Here is a 20,378-nt window from a genome sequence, read left to right on the forward strand (position 1 = left end):
TTCAAAGAAAAGTAACTAAAATACTATCCTATTAGTACCACTAACTATTGTGGATTTAGCACTAAATTGGTGTCGGAAGTAACTTCATTGACTTCCGCTGCCTTTCCTATGCGTTAAACATAACGTCGGAAGTAGTGCGCTGTAAAGAGCATCAGATTTACTATACAGCGCACTACTTCCGACGTTATGTTTAACGCATAGGAAAGGCAGCGGAAGTCAATGAAGTTACTTCCGTCACCAATTTGGTGCTAAATCCACAATATATCACTAGTCCAAGATATCAGACGTACAAAAATAATTATTTTAGATACACGCATTCTTTCGCTCAAGTTATAGTTATTTTGGAATTGAAATATACTAAAAGCCCACGCACTATGGATACGTTTGTGTTGCGTTGACAGAAGTTTGACAGATAACCCTTGGGAAAACTGTCAGATTAACGCCAACGCAGCCGCAACGTACCAATTCTGCGTCAAGCTTAAGAGTTAAAATTTTACTGATCTTCATGCTTTTTCCAGGGCACAAATGTGAAAAAATGGTATCCACTGTTATTTGTTTATACACGAAATCCATAATTCGAATTTAGGTGTGAAAACGATGGTGGAGAAATATTCGAAGTGAAAAATAACTATTATGTAACAAGTTGCTAAAGAATGATTTTTACGGCACGAGTCGTAGAATTTCTTGCGCCATCACTACTGGGGTTGTTTCTGGGAAAGTTTCAAACAGTTTCGATTTCGGCTTAAGCGAGGATTTCATATATCGACAAATATTTGACCACTTTTGACAGTTAAATTTTGACCAAGGTGTACCAGGCAAACAAACATATTTGTCACTCTCGAAAAACGAAAAGGGACAAACAGAGCCAAACAATATGCCAAAAATAAATAAATAAATAAAATAAAAATCAAACTGATTTTTTTTTTAGATTTTTTCCCAATGTGAATTTATTCGTGAAGTGAAATTTTGGGATGCCCCTTGAAAGGGGCCATGGCAAAACCTTGGACTACCTCCCCCTTCTGATTCGGCCCTGACTTTTCTTTGGAGAAGCTCAATAATTGATAACGCCTGTTATTACGTTTCACCTCTTTCCATCGTTCAATCTTCTTTGCTGTGCTTTTCATGTAAACAAGAAAAAATGCATTTGGTTTGTTATTGTTGCTGGTTTCCTTGTTTAATTTCTTTTTAGCATTTTTTTCCTTTTATAGTTTCAGCAATATGTTTTTCTTTTTTTCTGTAATATCGATCGCATTTCGAGTACCGTGCACTTGTTTGCTAATGTTATGTGGTTATACCATAGAGAAGTTTCTTCTGTGTTTGTCTGCTTTTTTTTTTTAGTTTACGAGCGATTCCAAGCAACAGCATCAAAATTAAGGAAAATTTTTAATTCATGATTTTCTATTGAACTGAAACTTTGCACAGTTTTTCAGTTCCATCTAAATCGCCATTTTTCGATATCAAATTTTTATTTAGAGCCACGACTAACTTTTCAAAAGGGTGTATGTGAAAATGGTTCAAAAATATTCAAAAATATGCACAGCAAAAACGGATTGTTCGATTGTTATGAATTTTTCAGCAAAGTTAGATAGCTAAATGGTGATTTCTAAGAAAATATACACTGTGAAAAAAAATCTATTTTATCATTGAAAAACATCATTTTTGTCACAAAAACTCAAATATCTCAAAACCCTATCTTTTTACCAACTTGAATTTTTTAGGGAAAACGGTCCATTGTATTAGCAATCTACCATAAAAATTTGGTGATGGTAAACTAATAAACAAAAAAGTTATAACATTTCAAAAATTTCACAATTTTTACATTTAGTAAAAAAAAATTTTCTGTGTAAATTATTTCGGCCGGGAATCGCGATTTGATGCTGATTTTATTGTTCAGCAAAGTTAGATTACTAAATGGCGATTCCTAAGAAAATATACACTGTGAAAAAAATCTTTTTTAACATTAAAAAATATCATTTTTGTCACAAAAACTCAAATATCTCAAAACCCTATCTTTTTACCAACGTAATTTTTTAGAGAAAACGGTCCATTGTATTAGCAATCTACCATGAAAATAAACAAAAAAATTATGACAATTCAAACATTTCACAATTTTCACATTTAGTAATAATTTTTTTTGGTGTAAATTATTTCGGCCGGAAATTGAAGTTTGATGCTGATTTTATTGTTAATGGCCTTGCGTGAGTAAAACAAGTTGTTTTTATTATATATTATATATACATATAATATACTATGTACCGTAATGTTCCGATTTTATCACGCCCTCCGCGCATTAGTCGTTTATTCATTAATTTGCTGTTACATTTGAGGACAAGTGTTTTCCCTCTTCTTCAAGATGAATGTTGAAAGCGTGTTTTGCAACGTTAAAAATATTGAAATGGGTATAGATGTTGAAGAATATTACAGGGCATTTTTGAAAAGGGGCGTAATTAAATTGTTTAAACAGATGTCGCTGATGGCAATTTCTCAGTTGTTGTCGTTTTCGAACTTCCTGCGCCCTGCTTTACCGATGATATACAGATGGCTCGTTTGTCAAATTTTAGACGGCAGGACGTGCAAATGCGTAATTTTGTACACAATGTGGACATTTGGGCATAACCAGTCTCTTTCAGTTTATCTATGGTGCTTTCGGTGAGATTTCGTAACTCTTTTGAACATTTTTTTTCATCAAACGGTCTACAAGAGAGCGTTGAGTTGAAGACCTTTGAGAAAGCGACTGTTCATCTTGTTCGTTAGATTATAATAAACAAAATCACTTATTAATTTTAACTTACTTGTTTGGTGTTGGTGGCTGAAGAAAAAAAAATACTATACAATTTTTAATATTCATAGCGGTAGTATTTTTTTGTTTTTTTCGTGAGCATTGTCAGGTATGTATACAGACAAACAAACGTAACACTGGCGAAATTTTCATTGACCACGCCTTCAACGATCATTTTGAATCTTGGTTGTGGCTTTCATAACAAGAAGAGCGCCCATCGTTTTTCTTTGCGTTTGACGTTTCACACTAGCGCCTTCTGATGACGATATTGCACAACGCAGTGTTTCGTGAAACATTTCCACCAGGTGGTGATAGTGTGAACTGGGCGATGAATTTTCACTAAAATTGTTCTAGGCGTTTCGTCTGTTTGTCTGTGGTATGTACCTCTTATGCATTTGTTGTTGTTGAAGTTACTCGCATTCTTCCGATCATAAAGTCTGTTCTCTAAGAGGGATTTTTTTTGCGGATAAACTAGACGTATACGCGTATAAAAAACTTTTATTATACAGCTTTTGTCTTATAAATAAATTCAATTCCATTTTTCTTATAATCAACAGCTTTTCAACACTATCAAGGGATTTTTTCACCAGTCACGTACAATAAAAAGTATGACAATCTCAATATTTTTGATCACAACACTGGATCGCGTCTAAGTTTCAAATAGATACTATAGTAATTACGAATAATCAAACTAAAGTATCATGAAAACAACTTGTTTAATTCAGGCGGTAGCCTTTACAATAAAATCAGCATCAAAATATAATTCTCGAAATAATTTACACAGAAAAAAAATTTTTTTTGTTACTAAATGTAAAAATTGTGAAATGTTTGAAATGTCATAACTTTTTTGTTTATCAGTTTACCATCACCAAAATTTTATGGTAGATAGCTGATATAATGGGCCATTTCCCCTAAAAAATTGAAGTTGGTAAAAAGATAGGGTTTTGAGATATTTGAGTTTTTGTGACAAATATCATATTTTTTCAAAGTAGAAAAAGAAATTTTTTACAGTGTATATTTTCTAAGGAATCATCATTTAGTTATCTAACTTTGCTGAAAAATTTATAACAATCGAACAATCCGTTTTTGCTGTACAGCTTTTAGAATATTTTAGAACTGTTTTCGCATACACCCTTTTGAAAAGTTAGTCGTGAGTGAATATGAAGGTTTAATATCAAAAAATGGCGATTTATATGAAATTGAAAAACTGTGCAAAGTTTCAGATATTTTTGAAATGGTCGCTCAGGATCGACTGACATGACTCCGTGGAATTCCTCTTACCCTAATAGCTAGATAAGGATGAATACATTTTGAGACTACATGAATGTTCATTGTTCTGCTGGCGTGTGTCTTTCTGAGGGAGGTGTGCTTGTGAGTGTATGTGTCGTGTCACGGTGTCGAATGTGATTGGTATTTAAGAGTATTTGCAAGTGTGTGATTCGGTAAAAAAATCTCAACCGTTTGGTTTAGGGTGTCATCTTCGCGCTATAGGGACGACCGTTCAGCCCAACGAGTTTGACTTGGTGGCAGCAATTTTACGTTTTACGAAGCGAACATTGTATAATATTGGCTAGAGCATGAATATATGTATATATCAATTACATTATACTATAAGATCAAAAATGTTTGTTTTTGGTTACGGTTGTGGTAAGGTTTCGTCGGTCGTCCCAAAAGCACGCCACGGAATAATTCAATTTTCATTCCAAAAAAACAGAAATAAAACTGAAATTTTTGATTTGCCTGTTTTGATGCAACCGTCATAGCATGCACAATTTCCAGAAAATACAAAGGAAATAAAGTTTTACTATTCTACCGAATGAAAAATACAACAAATATAAAATATCCTAATCGGGTATAGGTTATTCTACTTTTTTAACGGATGGAATGCAGTTTCCAGCGCAGCACAAGATAGGCAACGACACGCAGACCGATGAACAGGCAAAACAGCGCCGTCGCATCGATCCAGTACTCGGCTTTGTCCATGGACATCTCCTCCAGGAACTTCTGCGGACTCCGGTAGTGGCAGTAGATCTCCGTACAACTGAGCTTTTCCCGGTTCATACCGTACACGGAGACCATGGCGCCCTCAAAGCCATACCGCACGTAACTGACGTACGTCAACCACTGCAGATACTTGGGAATTACGTCGAAGTTGACGAAGAAGCCTGAGAACAAGATGATCGGAATGGTGGACACCGGCCCCAGGAAGACACCCGTCTCCACGCTCATTCCGGCGCCGATCAATAGCCCAAGGCTTTGGGCAACCAGTGACGTTAGGATGCAGATTAGCACAAACATCCCGGCCCTCTTCGGTTCCATCGGCTGCGATGTTAGGTAATACACTACGATGACGTACACGCTGGTGAAGAGAACCTGAAAAAAGAAGTTTGATAAGAATATTTTTGAAAATCCAGAAAAAAATATTGTATAACGAATAGCATCTAAAGGCAAATTTCTCGCAGTGGAACACAATTTTCGAAAAAAAAATGATTACCGCTTTGGTGCCTACCAAATATTATTTCGGGAAAAGCTTTTTATTTGGAGAAATTCGAAATTAGGGTAGGACGGGGCAAGATGGTCACCCGGGGCAAGATGAGCACCCCTCCGTTTTACTACTTTTATGATGAATTTTGTTTAAACAACATCATAATCCTTTAGAATAAAGTTCATCCTGTTTGTAAACCTAAAAAAAGGTACTTCATAATGAGCGAATTGAAAAATATCGTCAAATTAGTCAATCGCATGGATTTTTAGCATTTTCTTATAAGAAATCATCAAAATAAAATAAGGTTTTACGTCAGAATCAAATTTTTACCATAATTCTGGTTATCAGCCAACATTACTAGCATACTACAAAGCATTTTAAGTTATATAAGAAAATATTTTCTAACAACAAACATTAAAATTTATTCAATTTTAGTTATTTCTGTATACTTGTCTGTATAGTGGGGCAAGATGAGCACCCCTGATGGGAGTATAGAAAATATTTTGAAATTATTGTAATCTACTCAATAGTGCCAAACATAGATTTCCGTATCCTCTGTAACTATTTGGTTGCGTAAATTTCTAAAAATAAGCCACTTAATAGTCGTTTATTGATTTTCGGGCCATTTCGTATAAAGTATTATAAAACCGCATTTTTTAATAATCTAAAAAGAAACTGATAATTTTGGAACGTGATCCCATAACTATAAACAAGACTTGCTATAGCAATCACTGTATGGCCAATTTATAGGTAAAATATTGGATTTTTAAAGAAGTGCTCTTCTTGCCCCGTAGGGGTGCTCGTCTTGCCCCGCAGCATGTTCGAACTGACCATAAAACATCTTTTTTGTTTAGTCAAACAAATCATCCTTATTGTGAATTTTAAACCCTGCCATGTTTGTGGGTGGTAGAAAACATGATATAGAAAGGAACAACTGAGAGGTACCTTGAAAAATTGTGTTCACTTTCAATAAACTCAACGTTATCCTTAGGGTGCTCATTGCTCATCTTGCCCCGCCCTACCCTACATAGATGCTTTTTGCCATACAAAATAAAATGATTTTACTCCTGCTGATCAACTAAATCGCTAAAGAGCACATGCTTGTGTTTTGGGTTGGACTTTTTTTTCCAAACATTAAAGAAAGATAATTAATTTCATTTTCATTTTCATTTTGCAGCATTTGGTGGGGCAATAAGAGCGCAAGTCAATCCAAAGCCGAATATCAAGGAGGGGTAATGGCCGTAATAGTCCGTGCGAACCACATGAACACCATCGGAAGGGTAATGTATAGGTTGGGGAGAGGAATTGGACTAGACTTGAGACACAATAATGCAAATAATGCCGCGAAATTTAATGAAACATAGGTTCAACAATCTAATTCATTATCATTGAATTCAAACATGAAATACTTGTATAACCAATAAAGTATGCAACATTAATTTTGACGGGAAATGTAATTAGGCCTCAAAATAATGAAATATAATCAACTTTTCTGAATTATAAAATTATAAGAAAAAAATATGTATTTGAAATTATTCGAAAACAAAAGTTTGTGTTAAAGACCCATGAAAAAAATAAGATTTCCTAACACAATTTAATTGAGTATGCTGTAATCCTGACCATGTCGTTATGAGAAAGATGTCTTTTTTCTTTTTCTTTTTGAAAGGTTACTAGCCGGTCGCTGAATAGCGCTGAAACCTCTAAACTAGGCCTTGGATAGGAAAGAACATAATTCTTCTGAAGCAACCAGACTTGCACGGATGGAGTTGCATCCAAGAAGACACTGTTGCAAACTGACACGGAAGGTTCCGGTAGAAAGTGTGAAAATTTGTTTTTGTAGTAAGGTTTATGTAGTCAGTTAAACTCTCGTCAATTTATCAGTTATTTGCCGTAGATTCCAAATTTAGGTAGTGCTACTGCTTGCTTTGCGATTTGTCTTGTCAAACGAAAAATGTAGTTTCTACTCTATTAAAGTGTTATGTCAAAAAGTTATTTTCATTATGTTAGTAATTGTTGCTCAATATGCTTATGCGTCATTTTTTGTTGAATAAAGCAGTAATTTTGCTCAAATTGTTCAAGTTCATTGACCTCAACACTAGTTTCAAAACTGATGAACCTTTACACCAAACACGTTTTGCTCCTAGGCCCTAGCAATACACGGGTCAACTATTATGTATTCATCCCCAGAAAAACTTTGAAATATGTATGTACAATTTAGTTCAATTGTCCTATCGGTCCTACCTAGATAAACCATGTCATTTTCTCAAGCGTAGCCTAGAAATGTCAACCTAGTCATACACAAGTAACATTGTTCAGTTAATAAAAAGCAGTCAGTTTTTGTCAAAAATGTCACGTCGAACGCATTGACGTCAACAATGCGTTCAAGTGTTCGCACGTTAGCTTCGAATCTATCAGCACAATTAAGGTGTCATGATGCATCACCAAGTTTTCAAACGAATCATTGACTTTTTGCTTTTCAATGATTGTTTGCCTCGCGTTTTTGAGTTGATAAAAAACCGCCAGTTCTGCAGCAACGCAGCTGAAAAAGTATCATCGCAATCACTGCGAGTGAGCATATAGGATGATACTTTTTCATACGAATATTCGCTTTGGTTGCAGAAAATTAACACTTTGAAATTTCGAGCCACATATCCAACATGGCTGCCGATGCTGATGATGCCGTAAAAAGCCTTAAGTGCTGCAAATCTCCTTCCCACTATTAATTCGTCGGTTGATTTTCATTGCTTTATTTAAAGAAAATATGACCAACATAGTCAAAATTCGAGAAAAACGACTATGACATTAATAAATTACTAATCAAAATCTATCAAAATCAACCGAGAAACGTGGGAAAGAAAGCCCAAACAACATTTGAATTCAGCTAGCTGTAAAAGGTTTCAAAACCTGTCACAAATCTTATAATACTTTTATAAGGATTTGTAACGATCATCAAAACCTTCTCAAATCCAACCGACATAGAACTATTGCTTGGGAATAGACTCTAGTGTACCCCGGCGGTTCCTCCGTGTTTATCGAGCATGTCTGATGCATATGATCAGCCATACTCCATCTGCAGCAGTCGGTTCGTGATGAACCGTTGGGGGCGCATTCAACAGTTAAAAAGGTTATATAAGGTGTCCCAGAAAGTATGGGCACAACTTCGAAGCTCTGCCATTTGGAAACAGATGCATGATTAATCTTTATTTTCACACATATCCTGCCAATTATTAGAATTTGATTTTTACACATCGTTTGAATACGGTAGAACTTTCCCTAGAAGACCTTTTAAAGCTTCTGCACAAATTGCTATATTTTTCAATAACATCGCTTAACAAATTATTTTCCACGCATGAAATTAAGCTTAATAAAAATTTCAAAAAATATATATCCGTGACTTTTTACATGCGTATCTATGACACAAATATTAGGTTGAATTGAAAACATATACTTTCGAACCTGAAAATTTCATTCAAACTCAAAAATCGATATTTTTGAAACTCCGAATTTCAAATACTTGAAAACTAGCTTCTAAATATGTATCACAGCATGCAGCAAAAGACAATTAAATTACACTATAAGTTTAATAAATACTCCAGCCTTATTAAGTGTAGATAGATTTTTTTAATTCTCGTTAAAACATGTTTTAAAACTCGAATGTCTGTGGGCATGTCTCATCCAGAAATAGAAAAAGCGATTTTTTCGATTTTCTCAAAATTCTGAAAGGCCAGTACGCACAGGCAAACCATATTCTTATGAAAATTTTCAAACAAGCATCCGAGGAAACATGTTTACGAATATATCATGCCACAAAAATTCAAAAAAATTGTTTCGAATTTGTGTACTTGGCAAAACGGTAAAAAAGTAGGTTGTGCAGGAGTTTTGAAAGTTCTTTTTTTCATTTTAAACATTCTGCATACAAAAACTCTTTTAAATGTATAACTTTTTCACAGGTATCAATAAAAATACTTTGAATAAAAATACAAAAATATAAAAATTGTTGTTTGTTAAAAAATGATTGTATTCTCGCTATACAAAGTTGTGCCCATACTTTCTGGGACACCCTATATGTTTCACTAAAGAACACTACATTACAATAATCAAAATGAAACTCCTTCACTTTAATACCGTAAACCCCTGCGAACTTGGCCAGGGATTAAAGAAAGATAATTTCAATTCAATACTTACTTGAAAAGGAAGATCCGCAACCGTTTTCGCGAAATAGAAAGATTTAAGCGAATACCAATAATTGAGATGTTCCCTCACAAATACAGCCATTTCCGTCGGAACTACAATAAATCAACAGATTGAAAGTGATATTCCTACAATCCTTGCCCAGCAACTTACACGTCAGAATGGTTGGCATCATGGCGGTGAACATCGTAAACATCGTGGTAAAGAATATGCACCCGGCGTTGCTCATAATTTTGGCCGCGTCGTTCCCGATGTCGTAGTAGATCATGCCGATGATGGCCCCTACGACCACGTGCGACACCAGTCTCATCTGCGTCAGCGTCTGATCCCGCATGATTGTGATGAACGTCCGCTTCAACAGGATCCAGAACTGCATCCAACCGGACGTCGGGAAACCGGCCATCTTTTTCGGCACCTCGATGCTCACGCTCTCGGTCGAGTCCAGCAGCGACGTGGTGCAGGTCGGTTTGGACGAAGCAGACATAGGTCCCCCGGTAGTTGTTACAGTCCCTCCGCCACCGTCGGAGGTACCCTTCCCCGTACTGGTTCCGCCGACGGAGTCATCGACCGTTTTACTACTGCTGACAACGGCCTGGGATGAAAACTTGCTCTCATTGTTCAGTGGTTCGATATTGATGGTGGTGAACTCGACGGCGGACGGTTTAACCAGGTCGTCTTCGCCGGCTCCCAGCGACAGGACACTCACGATCTTCTCCGTCTGCTGATCGCTAGCTAGGGGAAGATTCACCTGCGATTTACTTTGCGCCAATACCGGTTGATTGTAGTTGTTGCATTTGCCGTTGCTGACCGCCGTCACCAGTTTGCTGTTCCAGTCTCCGTGCTCACCGCAGGCCACTTCCATCACTGCAAAGATTAAAAAAAAATCAAGGGTTTGGGCTTGTTGAACAGTAGTAAATATGAGGTAGGGGAATCGCCACTGTTTCCAACATAAGGTCTACAGTTGTAATAGTAAGTTTTTATTTTTTAATATTTCGTATAAAGCGTATCACAGCACTAGACCTCCCTATCCCTTAGCGGCGTTTTCCTTTCGAGTGAATAAACTCTGTTTCGAGTTTGAAGCTTTCGGAGGACCAATTCAAGTGCTTCATGTCCGACTGCGGGCTGAGACGGAAAGAGATGCGGAGATCAGCACGAGGTTGCATAGCCGCATTGAAGAGCGCGGCGACGTAACCCCGAAGAAGATTTTGGACGTGTGTGTGTCAGTGCCTTCTCAACATCGAGCACGACACGGAGATGATCAAGACAGTGTCTTCATCGATAGGAGTGCAAGCAGTATAGCAAGCGGAATTATCGAAAATCCAGGAAATCATTATAGTCAAGATCCAACGACCGAAGAGCGCCGATCCAGCTACGCCTTATCTAGAGACTGTCCGTTGTAGAAAAACTGGAGCAAGGAATTTGGCCAAATCGGTCACAAAGACACACATTGCTCTAGCGCTAAGAAGATCAAATTTCCCAGTAATTGGTATACAACGAAACAAACAAACACAAGCAATGTGTAGGTGAGGAACACCCGGAAAAGACGGTTCAATTCTACGTAGTCCAGCAGCAGCGCAATCAGCTTGTGCTGGACCAGCTCTGCAACCAGGTTCGTAGCTCTCCGACTTCCTTCAACCCCCAGTGACATGCTCCGGCGCAAAATTCGAACCATCATCAAAATGCACGGTCATTCAGAAAACATGACCTGGTCTACGCTAAAGTACACGCAAGCATTTCCTGGCGATAGGCACCTGCCGTAGTATTAGAGCGGATCAGAAACGTCATGTATAACGTGTGAGAAGACAGGCGTGCTACAAACCTGGAATCTACATCAACCGAGTCAGGCTCAATCAGCCGTCATTCTCCGTCACGTCCACCTTTTTTTTATCAGCTCCAATACTGACCGTTCCTGTGACACAGGTGCCATCGACACTTGCAGCAACATTCGAACATTTGACTTCACTGTAAGCTACACCAGCTCAAATGAGCCTGGTCTGGATATCTCCAGTCACGACGGAGATTCGAGAGTCATCTTCTTCTGTGCCAACGTCAATGTCCAGAATCCCAGCACCCTCGACAACAAACCCTGTAAAAACAACGTTTATATCTGCAACGGAAACCGTTGCTCCACTGCTCTTCACACTAACGAAGACCGCCGATAAGGCTCCTCTTTAACACTCTCGAAGCCCCCTGGAACGCCTTAAAACGCATTTGACCCCCTCAGATCCCCACGAACTTTTTTTTAATTCCTGAAGCCTGCTGGAACCTCCTGAAACAAATTGAAATCTCTTAAAATCCCCTCAAAACCTCCCTGAAAATTCCCCTCTTCTGAGAACTCTAAAATCCTATGGGACTCCCCCGGAACTCCCGAGAAGAATTGCTCTTAAACCCCCAGGAACCTCTTTAAAACCCAAGCGATGAAGCGTATTGCAAACCCTGTAAAAGTGCCCTGAAGCCATCTGATACTCCCGGGAACAAAGTAACGTAAGTTATATTGATCATTTTGGTATATTTTATGCATCAAACTCTTAGTCATACTCTAACTTTCCTTTCATAGATGCTAGACTACGACTAGTTCTTGCATCCCAACATAGCATATTTGTCACAATGCTATTTTTTACCAGATATATGCAAATAGATGTAAAAAATGGGAATGGCGCTTATGTCACTTTGCAGAATTACAACAGTGTAGTGCACTGAAGCGCTCCAAAACTACCATGCAACTCCCAGAAACCCACTCAAATCCTTCGAAACCCCTTGAAACGTCGTGAAGCCTTTCTAAATCCATCTTGAGACCCCCCGTAAACTTCTTTTGAATTCCTCTGAAGCGCTTTAGACTCCGAAAGCCCCAAGACACTCCTTAGAACGTCATGAAACCCATGAAACATCCCTTTGAGACCCCGGGAATTCCCTTGAATCACATTGAAACGCCTGCTCATCTGAAACATTTCTGAAACCCCATAAGATCAACGTAAACTTCTCATTGACAATCCTGAAGCTCCTTGAAACGGCTTATGAATCCCCCAGATCCCCGCGAACTTCTTTTGAAGCCCCCCGAAACCTCATGAAATGTCATGGAACTCTCCTGAAACACATTGAAACGTCTTGAAAACCCTTTAAGGTTGAAGAAGTCGTCATCATTGAAATTTCAAAAGTTATCTGGGGTATCGCGCCACTTGGGCGGTGGCTTCTATATTCGTCTGTTTTCCATTATAACTCAGTCAATTTTGAACCAATTGACTTGAAATGTTGTACACGGGTAGATATTATACCTATCTCGCCACATTCCAAAAGTTTTGCCAATTGGTTCAAATTTGACTGAGTTATAGTGGAAAACAGACGAATATAGAAGCCACCGCCCAAGTAGCGCGATTCCCTGGTTAAAACTGAACATATCGCAGTAAAAATGTATTCACTGTATTGCGTAATTTATGTACAACGATTCACTCGACCACCTCGTGAGCGCGTACGTAACAGAAACCTTTCTGAAACCCCCTAAGATAGCCGTAATCTTGTCTTTAACACTCCTGAGCCCCATGGCATCCCCTGCAACCATTTGAAAGCTCATGAAAGCTTCGGAAACAGACAGATTTAAACGTTTTAAAATCCCATCCAATTCACCCAGAGAATTCCCCATTTCTGAGAGCTCCTGGAGCTCCCGGAATTTTCTCTTACACCTTCGAGAACCTTCTCGTAAAAAAAAACCCTGTAGCCCCTAAATCCCCATGAAACCTCCTGAAACCCACTAAACTTTCGAGAAGCCCCTCGAGCCTGCTGAAATCCCCTGAAACGCTTTGAAACGCATCTAAACCCCCTGAGACTGTAAGAAATTTCTCTCAAACCTCCCTCCAGAAGCCCTCTTTGAAATCTCCAGGAACCCCTTGAAACCCACTTAAAGGCAATGAAACGTAATGCAATTCATTTGAAGGTGTCCTGAAGCTCTTTGAAGCCTTCTGAAGCCCCTTGAAGCTCCCTGAAACCAATTGAAATGCCTTGAAACTCATATAAACCCCCATAAGATTCCCACTGAAACGTCCCTGTGAAACCCCCTGAAGCCCTTTAAAACGCGTTGACGCACCTTGTGTACCCGCGAAATTTTTCTAAAGCTTTTCCGTAGTGTCCTGAAACGCTTCAAAACTCCCATGGAACACTCCGAAACTCATTTAGATTCTCCTAAACACTTGAAAGGCTTTGAAACCTATTTCTTAACCCCTCTTCAAACCCCTGTAAACTTCTCCTAAATTCCTCTGAAACTCCTTGAACCCAATAGAGCAATTCGAAACTCCTTGAACCGTCATGACACCTATCTAACGCCCCCCTGAGACCACCGGGAATCCCCCTGAAATTCACTGAATCGCATTGAAGCGCCTGCTCATCTGAAACCTTTCTGAATCTAAACCCCACTAAAATCATCGAAAACTTCACTTTAATATTTCTGCAGTTCCCTGCTTTTGAGCCTCCCCAAAAACGAACCTCTCTAAAACTATGCAGAAATCCCCAGAAACCTCCTGAAACCTTCTGAAACTTCCTGAAGTCTTATGAAATCCTCCTGAAACGTCTTGAAAACCCTTTAAGTTTGAAGAAGTCGTCATTGAAATAATCGTCATCATTGAAAATTTGCTAGCATTTTTCTCACTGGGTTGCGGGTAGGAAATTGAGTACAGTAAATATATTTTCAATGCAGCTATTAAAGTTTTGAAAAAGACCACTGTTGTCGACTTTTATATGATGCCGATTATATCAATGACAACTTCTTCAACCTCAAAGCCTCGCTGAAATATCCAGGATTTTCTCTGTGAATTCCGGGAAAGAAAGTTTTTTTTTGAGAGCACCCTGAAACGCCTGGAAACCCCATGAAGCTTTCGAGAATCCGATCACGCCTCTGAAACGTTTGAAACTCCTTGCAACACACCTCAAACCCTCCGGAGACTCCATGTAATTTCTCTTAAACCTCCACGAGCTATCTTTGAAACCTCCAGGAACTCCTTTGCAGCCCACTGAAACGCCATAACATGCCTTGTAACCCCTTTGAAAGTTTCCTGAAGCTCTTCTGAAACCCCGTGGAACTCCTCGAAGCCTTCTAAAACCCACTGCAGTAACTTGAAATTATATGAAACCCCTTGAGATTCCCAGAAACTTCTCGTAAACCCAAGGGAACTCTCCTGGAGCTCTCGTGAACGCATCTGAAGCATCAGGAAACCCCCTGAAACTTCCTGAAATATTTTATTACACCTCTGAAAACACCCTTGAAAAAACTCTTGAAGCCCCCCAAAACCCCATGAAACCCATTGAAACGCCTAGGAGCTGAAGCTCTTCTGAAGCCTTCTGAAACCCCCTGATGCCCTTTGAAAGCTCCCGGAACATATTGAAATGCCTTTAACCCCACAATTGGGAGAGATTTCATAGGTCCCAGGAATTTCTCTTGAACTCCAAGAGCCCTCTGCGAAACCTGTACGAACCCATTCGAAACCCATTTAAACGCAATAAAACGCATTGCAACCCCTTTAAAAGTGCCCTATACTGGTCTCCTGAAGCCCCCTGAAAACCCCGGGAACCCTCTGAAGCTTCCTGAAACCCACTGAATGCCTCGAAACTCATACATATAGACGCACCCCCCCCCCCATAACTCCCACTGAAACGCCTTGAAGTCTCCTAAAACGCCCTCATGCGCCTTTGAACCCCGGAAACTTCTCTGAAGCCTCCTGAAACCCACTAAAATGCCTTGGAAAGCTTGTAAACCCCCTGAATCCCCCTGAAACTCCCGAGAATCCTCTGAAGCCCCTGAAACTCATTGAAACGCCTTGAAACCCCCTGAGACACCCAGTTTTTTCTAAATCCCCAGGAGCCACCTTTAAAACCTCCGGAAATTCCTTTGCTGCCCACTGAAATGTCATGACACACCTTGCAACCCTTTTGAAAGTCTCCTGAAGCTCTTCTAAGGCCCCCTGAAACTCCCGGGAACCTTCTGAAGCCTCCTAAAACTCACTGAATCGCCTTGAAATTCATTTTGAAACACCCTGAGATTTCCAGAAACTTCTGAAACTTTCTGAAACCCCGCTCGAACTATTTGAACCGCCGTGAAACTATCCGAAACTAAAGCCCTCTGAAACGCCCCGGGCAGTGGCGTAGCTAGGAATTTGGGGGCCCGGTGCGGAACAAAATTCGTGGGCCCCCATGAAAATTACTGATCGCACTGTTGTATTTTGTACAAAACGATGAAAAAACGAATGAAATCCATCAATGAACGTAAGATTTTTTCAAAGAATTATCTCGAATTTTTTTAACAAATTATTTGGGAATTGTACCAAGTAATCTTTAAGGAATTCCTTCAAAGATTGCTTTACAGTTTTCTTTAAAATTAATCTTTCTTGAAGAACAATTTGTCTTCAAGAATCTTTCAAGTCGTTAATGCAAGGATGTCATTCAGTATTTCTATAAGCACCCCTTCAGGAGTTCTTACAGTGTTGTCTCCGAAGATGTTTTCAAAAATACTTCAAAGTACTTCAAAAGATTCTTGCAAAGGCTTCATCGAGTATTTCTCAAAACATTTGTTCAGGAAGTCCACCAGGGTTTCTATCAATAATATCTCTGAGGATTCATTTAGAAGATTCCAGAAAAAAATACTACAAAAAATTCTCCAAAGATTTTTTTGGAACCACATATTCTTCCGAAAAAATAAAATTGGAATCGGGTTCTGTAGGGGTATCCCGATTATTTCATTTAAAGTTTGTATGGGGATTTTTTTTGTTCGGGGTGAACTGTCATTTTATCGATTGAATTGTCATTCTACCCACGGAAATTAAAACTGTTTAGTTAATTTAACCGGGAACACAAAGGAATTGAAACGCAATAAAATATCACGTTATGCTCACAAGGATTCTAAGGATTTCTTCAGAAATTCCTCCAATGATTCCTTAAAGAACGCTTGTTTCGATAAAAATCTGCAAGGGTTCTTCAAGTCCCAAAGAATCCGTTGGATTTTTTTTAATCTCCAAGGATTCCTACAGAAGTTCCTCTAAGAATATTCTCAGAGGAACTTCGTAGGAGTTTTGCAGAAATCCTGTCGAAAAATCCTTCGGGAATTCCTCCAACGAATTCTTTAATATTCATCAACTCAAGGACATTTTCCAAGGATTCCTACAGGAATTTTTGCTAACATTTCTCTGGGCACTATTTAAAAAAATCTATTGTGATTTTTCGAAGTTCTTTCGAGACCTTCGTTTACCAGGTTATTAATGATTCCGCTAGAAATTCCTCCGAAAAAATCGTTTAAAAAATCTCTGAGAATTCCTGGTAGAGTCAACATGTCCTTAATAATCCTACAATCGCAAATAAATTCTATTCGAAAACAAAGCGATTACGGAACCGATGATTACGTAATTTTTGTTATCATCACTTCTAACAAAAATACAAAAAAAAAGAAACAAGACAAAAAGCGCTTCATTCCTTTGATTTAAGGCGGATGAAAATTGGAGCGTATATGCATAAATAGTAAAGGAACAGATGCCCTATCTTATCAAATAAAAACAAAATTCTCATGTTACTCCAAGGATTCCTCCTAAGACTGTTTTGCTACTTTCTTCAGGAAATCTTTAAGAATGCCTAGAAGCATCTTTTAAGTGATTAATGCAAGATTAAGATTTCATAGAGGATATCCATAGGGAATTCTCCAGGAATCGCTTTTAGAATTCCTACGGGGATTTTTCCAAGGATTTCTTAAATATTTCTCCAAAACAAAACTTTCGAGAATTATCAAAAAATTCTTTCAGAATTCCTTCAAGGATCTTGTTAGAAACTACTGCAAGGGTTTCAACAATCGAATAAAGCTTCCCTTGTTTAATTTATTTAACAATTTCTCAAAGAATTCTACCGAGGATTACACTTGGGACTTTTTCAGGACTCGCTTTAGGAATTCTTCCAAGGTTTTATTCAAAATTTTAAAGAAATTCCTTCAAAGAGGTCTTTATAAATCCCTCCCAAACTTCTTCGGGAATTTTTCTAAAGATGTCTTTAGTAGTTCATCCAATAAATGCTCTTATGATTTCTCCAAAGATTCGTTCAAAATTTATTAAAGTATTCTCTTAGAATTTCCTCAATTGATTTCATTCATTCTTACTTAAACTTTCAGGACGCACGCCTGTTTGAGCCTAAAAATACACTGTGCTTGCGCTGTATACGACGAGCGAGGTTTTTTTTGACGCGCGTCCTGAAGGGTTAAACTGATGTCCCCAAGTATTTCACAAATTATTTTTTTTACAACAAATCTTTCGGGCAATCTTTCATGCAAGGATTTCTTCATGTATTTATATAATTACTTCAGCAAGATTTTTTCGAAGATTTTTAAGAAATTCCTCCAATAATTTATTCAAGGATTCAAGAACTCCTCATTAGAAATTAAAAAAAAAACATTAGATTTTTTTTCAAAAAATAAAATAAAAAAACATTTTTAGAAATTGCTTTGTGATTTTCTTAGGAAATTGTTTGTAAACTTCTCTAGTTTTTTTTGGAAATTCCTTAGGTAATTCCTTTGCGATTTTCTTCGGCCGTTCCGTTTTAAATCCTTGGATTTTTTTTTAATTCGCAAGAGTGTATCTCATAGAACTGTAAAACCAGACACAAACCAGCTGCATAACAGACGTAATTCTGTAAAGAATTATGAAAAAAATCCAGAGGAATTACCAAAGGAATTTTCTGAGGAATTACCGGAGTCAGTCAAACGAATTGACTAAGAAATTTTCAAAGTACCTGTCGAATGAATTTCTAAAGGAACTATTGAAATAAAAACAAACGTAAATTTCAGGCATATTAGCAAAGGGACTGCCGGTGAAACTTTTAATGAAATCGCTGAAATCCCGTAGGAGTTTCCTGATAAATTTCCAAAGCAATTGCCCAAAGAATATCGAAACTTCAAAAATAATAACTAAAATCAATTTCGAATTTTATTGCCAAAAAAATATCAAAAGAGCTACCAAAACAAATTCCAAAGGAATTGCCGAAAAAAATGCCAAATGAATTAACCAATCAATTTCCATATGAATTGGCGAAGAAGTTTCCAAAAGAGTGTTAAAGTTATTCCCAAAGTTGCAGACAAAATTTTTAAAGAAATTTCCGTAGAAATAAGAATCTGAAGTTCGTAAAGTCATTGCTGAAGCATTGCCGAGAGTTCATTAAAGAAGTTTTCAAAGGAATTGCCTAACAATTTCTCAATAGATTTGCCGCAGAAATTTTCAATGATACTTCTAACAGAGATCCTAAAAAAAACTTGAGAATTTTTAACAAAGGGATAGCGCACTCAATTTTCGACACAATAGCTGAAACAGTTTCCAAAATAATAGCCACAGAAATTTTCTAGAAATAATGCAGAATGAAATCAGAAAAAAAAATCCTTAGGGAGTTCCCAAAGGAATTTCCGAAGAAAATTTTTAGAGTATTTGCTGAAGAGATTCTTACAAGGTTTCCATCAGGAACACCAGTTTCGTCCAGATTTCCTTCACGAAACTTTTAAAAAAGATTCTTACGATTTCATGATGCATTTGTTCCAAGTGAGGAACTCCAAGAACTTTTTCTTGAATATATTTTACGATTTATCTAGGAATTCCTTCAAGGACTTCTTTACAAATTTCTCTAAGATTTCCTTCGAAAGTTGCTACAAACTCCTCCATGCGTTTCTGAAGCAATTTCTTCAATTATATGTATTCCCATGAATTCTATAAAAAGTTTTTTCAAGATTTCCACAAATGATTCTTTTGGGGCTACCTCACATAATCACTTCAGCAATTTTGGAGAAGAATTCTTTAGGAATTCTTTTTTTTTAAGAAATTTCTCCAAGAATTTTTTGCAATGCCTCAAATGGTTTTTCTTGAAGTCCTTCAAAGGATTTCTTAAGAATTTGTTCAAGCATTTCTTTAGTTCTACCTGCAGGGATTTCGACAGAATTCCTCCAATAATTGCTGTAGAAAATCAACCAAAGATTCCTTATGCGAATTTTTAAGTCCTTTTTCACAATTTGATCAACAATCTTTTATGGAAGTTCAGTGAAGATTTAATCTTTTTCTCCAAGGGTTTTTTTTTCAAGCTACAATACAAAGATTCGATCAAGGATTTTTTAAAGTTTTCCTTCAGATAATCCTACAAGTATGAACACAGTCATCCCCAAAGGATTTATACAGAATTTTCCCCAAGGCCTCCTGCATAAATTCCTCCAAATATACAGGATCTCTTTTATTTTTCGATTTGCTCCAAAGAATTTGTGAGGAATTCATTGAGGTTTCCGCCATTGATTTCTTTGAGAAATAATAGTCATGTCATCATTAGTTCTTCCAAAAATCTCTTTGCCTTCAAAATTTCTTCAGGAATTCTTTACCTAAATCCTCAAGCTACTCCTTGTACTGTAGTAATCCTTCAAGAATGTCATCAAATATACCTGCAAAATCAACCCAATGATTCTTCCGAAAACGTCTTGGAATTCATCAAGACAAAGATTCTATTAGAAATTCCTCCAAAAATTCTTGCAAACATTTCTACAAGAATTCCTTCGGGAATACCTCCACAATTTCTTTAGAAAATCTTCCAAGGATCCATTCAGGTATGGCTCCAAGCGTGATCTCCGAAATTCAGGAAAAATATTTTCCATGAGGAACTCCTACAAGATAATTTCTTAAGGCTCATCTGAGGGATTCCTTGAAGGACTTCATGACATATTCCTTGTAGGATTTTATGAAGGAATTCGAAGAGGTATTCCTGAACGAATGTTTGAAGAAATTCCTGAAAAAATCCTTGACGGAATTCCTGAAGGATTTCTTGAGAAGTTCCAGCAGAAATGCTTGGAGGAGTTCCTGAAGGAATGCATCATTGTAAGCTTTCCTAAATCAATGCTTAGAGGAATTTCTGAAGTAATCCCTGAAAAAAATTCTGAAGTTAATC

General features: G+C 37.6%; 1 protein-coding gene across 2 annotated transcripts in view; it reads right to left on the reverse strand.

Moving 5' to 3' along the window:
- Positions 1 to 4,056: 4,056 nt before the first annotated feature.
- The window catches only part of LOC109427075 (ATP-binding cassette subfamily G member 4), a 157,856-nt gene continuing 141,534 nt past the window's right edge, over positions 4,057 to 20,378 (reverse strand). For both annotated transcript variants that reach the window (XM_062859178.1, XM_029867140.2), the window contains 3 exons: positions 9,609 to 10,319; positions 9,450 to 9,550; positions 4,057 to 5,152 (listed from right to left, as the gene is read on the reverse strand). In XM_062859178.1, coding sequence (XP_062715162.1) covers positions 4,652 to 5,152; positions 9,450 to 9,550; positions 9,609 to 10,319 — 1,313 coding nt within the window. In that variant the 3' untranslated portion in view covers positions 4,057 to 4,651. The remainder of the gene's footprint in view (positions 5,153 to 9,449; positions 9,551 to 9,608; positions 10,320 to 20,378) is intronic.

This window comes from Aedes albopictus, chromosome 3, assembly GCF_035046485.1.
Source record: "Aedes albopictus strain Foshan chromosome 3, AalbF5, whole genome shotgun sequence".
Classification (NCBI taxonomy): Eukaryota; Metazoa; Arthropoda; class Insecta; order Diptera; family Culicidae; genus Aedes; species Aedes albopictus.